At 36.8% G+C, this 2,666-nt stretch overlaps 1 protein-coding gene across 1 annotated transcript in view; it reads left to right on the plus strand.

The window, feature by feature from the left end:
- Positions 1 to 2,666, plus strand: part of BACE2 (beta-site APP-cleaving enzyme 2) — a 26,771-nt gene that overhangs the window by 8,022 nt on the left and 16,083 nt on the right. The window contains exons 3-4 of the mRNA XM_009283091.1: positions 288 to 504; positions 2,159 to 2,287. Coding sequence (XP_009281366.1) covers positions 288 to 504; positions 2,159 to 2,287 — 346 coding nt within the window. The remainder of the gene's footprint in view (positions 1 to 287; positions 505 to 2,158; positions 2,288 to 2,666) is intronic.

The raw sequence follows: 2,666 nt of genomic DNA on the forward strand, positions 1-2,666 counted from the left end.
AAAATTGTTAATATAATAATTAAAAAAAAAAAAAAAAAAAAAGACAAGACACGATGTGAAGATTTCAGTCATTGATGGCTTCAGGATAAAAACAGGGCCTCAGGATTTTTTTTATTACTGCTTTTTACTGCTTTTACAATTCATCCCCCTTCTTCTATAAGTTTGTGTGATTGACTTTGCAGACTTCACTTTTTTTCCTCTCTGGGAAAAATTGAGATTGAATATATTCTGTTGTCTTGCATTGTAAATGAACAGCTCATGCATAAGTGTATCTTTTCCTTTTAAAGGTCAAGTACATACAAATCTCAAGGGATTGATGTCACAGTTAAGTACAGTCAAGGAAGCTGGACTGGAGTGCTGGGTACAGATGTCATTACTATCCCAAAAGGAATCTATGGCAGCTACACCATCAACATTGCTACCATTCTTGAATCGGAGAATTTCTTCTTACCAGGGGTTAAATGGCATGGGATTCTTGGTCTTGCCTACGATGCCTTAGCCAAGGTAAATCATCCCTTCCCCAGCTATTGTCCTTCACAATGACAATAAATAGAAATCTAACTATTAAAATAAAGTGAGCAGATGATCTGTCAGCATTAGACTCCTCCCTTCCAACCACTCTTTCCTACGGATCCTTTGTGTTTGCTCCAGAAAGAATAAATTGGGTTGTGATGGTACCACAGTCCCATGTGTGGATTTTGGCTTTTCTGGTGATGAAGGCTCCAATTTTAGCTCCTCTGAAATGAATAAGCTTTTACAGAGCTTGTAGTACCAGAGTATGGGAGTAAAGGCTTCTAGTATGTGTGTGGAGGGCGTGTATTAGAGCTCTGATGATCTCCCTCAAGACTTGCCAATGGACTGATGAACTTACTTGGCAAAGCCCTTGGCAGTTCATCCTAAAACATTCTCCATTCATCAAGTAAAAGTTGAGATGGAGGGCATATATGGATAATTTCAGAACAAATATTAGCTACAGTGTTTTCCTGAACATAGAACCAAGCATATCCTGTTCTTGTGGAGGTAGGAAATTCAGGTAGAAGTTTAAATTAAAACCTAAAATTTATAGTCTGCAATTTATAACCTTATAATCTAAAACTGAAAATGTGATTGGAATACTACATAGTCATAGGTTTCAAGCTACACATAACTGCCTGAGAAATTCACAAACAGATATATCCCATTAGAACAAATGATTCAATACTGCCTGCCGACTCTGGAATTAGAATGCTTTATTCAAGAGTCGTGTGATTGATCATTCTATTGACTTCTGCCGTATTTGCTGTCATACACTGTCGACAGACATACAGAGAAGAGCTGCTTCTCAAACTCTGGTTTGGGCAAATAGTGTATTCAGGGCATTTATTTTTCCCTTCTTCCAAAGACTTAAGTGGTCTTGGCTTCTGGGGCTGCTCTGTGCTTTGTGTAGTAAGAGCACTTGGCACCTCAGAAGCTCGCCAGGGTCTCTGCCTGTCATGAGATGTACCTGCACGGAAATCTGAATTACAATGAAATTGCAGTACTCTAATAACTGCAACGACAAGCATGACATGCAGTGTAGGAAAGAACCCGTTGGCCAGTAATCAGCTGAAGTGAGCGTGCTTGGATATGAAGTTCTTTAAAGGAAAGAAGAGGAAATTAGGGCCATGGAATTCAAAGTTCATTAGAATTAAACTATGTTTAAAAACTGGAAATCCTCACTTCAAAATTCTGCCTTTTAACTGTGGGAAGGTGGGATGGGCAAGTTCAAAATTCTGCCTTTTAACTGTGGGAAGGTGGGACGGGCAAGTTACATTTGACTGTTAATAACCCAAAGCCTTTTCCAAACAGAAAGCATCAGTGAGAGTTTCTGCCTGAAAATGAAACTAGTATTTGAGTTTGAAAACTGCAGTTGAAAAATACTCTCGTGCTTTAGGGATTTCTATGACAGTGGTCAAGAGTAAAAATGCTTTTAAAACCAACAGAAACAGAGAAATGACAGATGTTGGTTTTTTAATGACTTATTATATCTAGAATTTTCATCACCTGGTTGTCAGAAATTCAATTTACTTGTGAAAAGTGGTCTTGTTTGAATGATTTGCTCATTTCTGCAAAGAAACTTTTTAATGAATACTTCTGCAATTCTTTTGTTTTTTTTGTTTTCGTTTTCAACACCTTCAAGCCTTCAAGTTCCGTGGAGACATTCTTTGATTCTCTTGTGAGGCAGGCAAAGATCCCCAACATTTTCTCCTTGCAGATGTGTGGTGCTGGACTGCCTGTTTCTGGAAGTGGTACCAACGGAGGTAGTCTTGTGGGTATCTGTCAATCTGAGAGGGAAGATGTATCTTTGTTAATCTCTTCCCTCTTTTCTATGACTATCCTAATTCTTCCAAATTTACTGTTTAAATATATGCAGTGTTTTAAAAAAATGAAAGGAAAAGTTAAGCATTTAGGCAAAACTCAAGTGTCTATTTTTATTCTCCATTCTTTTTTTTGTCTTTCAATTTTGAGTAAACTTCTGCATTTCAAGTTTAATTTTAATAAAGAAAAACATATATATTGTGGTGTTTCCTCAGGGCAAATTCTGCTGCCTTTCTTAAACTGAGTAGTCCCTTACTCAGCTGCTAAGCTTGTTCAAACTCTTTTTTTTTTTTTTTTTTTTTTTTTTTTTTTTTTTTTTTTTTTTTTTT

The sequence above is a fragment of the Aptenodytes forsteri genome, unplaced genomic scaffold, assembly GCF_000699145.1.
Source record: "Aptenodytes forsteri isolate BGI_AS27 unplaced genomic scaffold, ASM69914v1 Scaffold2, whole genome shotgun sequence".
Taxonomy (NCBI): domain Eukaryota; kingdom Metazoa; phylum Chordata; class Aves; order Sphenisciformes; family Spheniscidae; genus Aptenodytes; species Aptenodytes forsteri.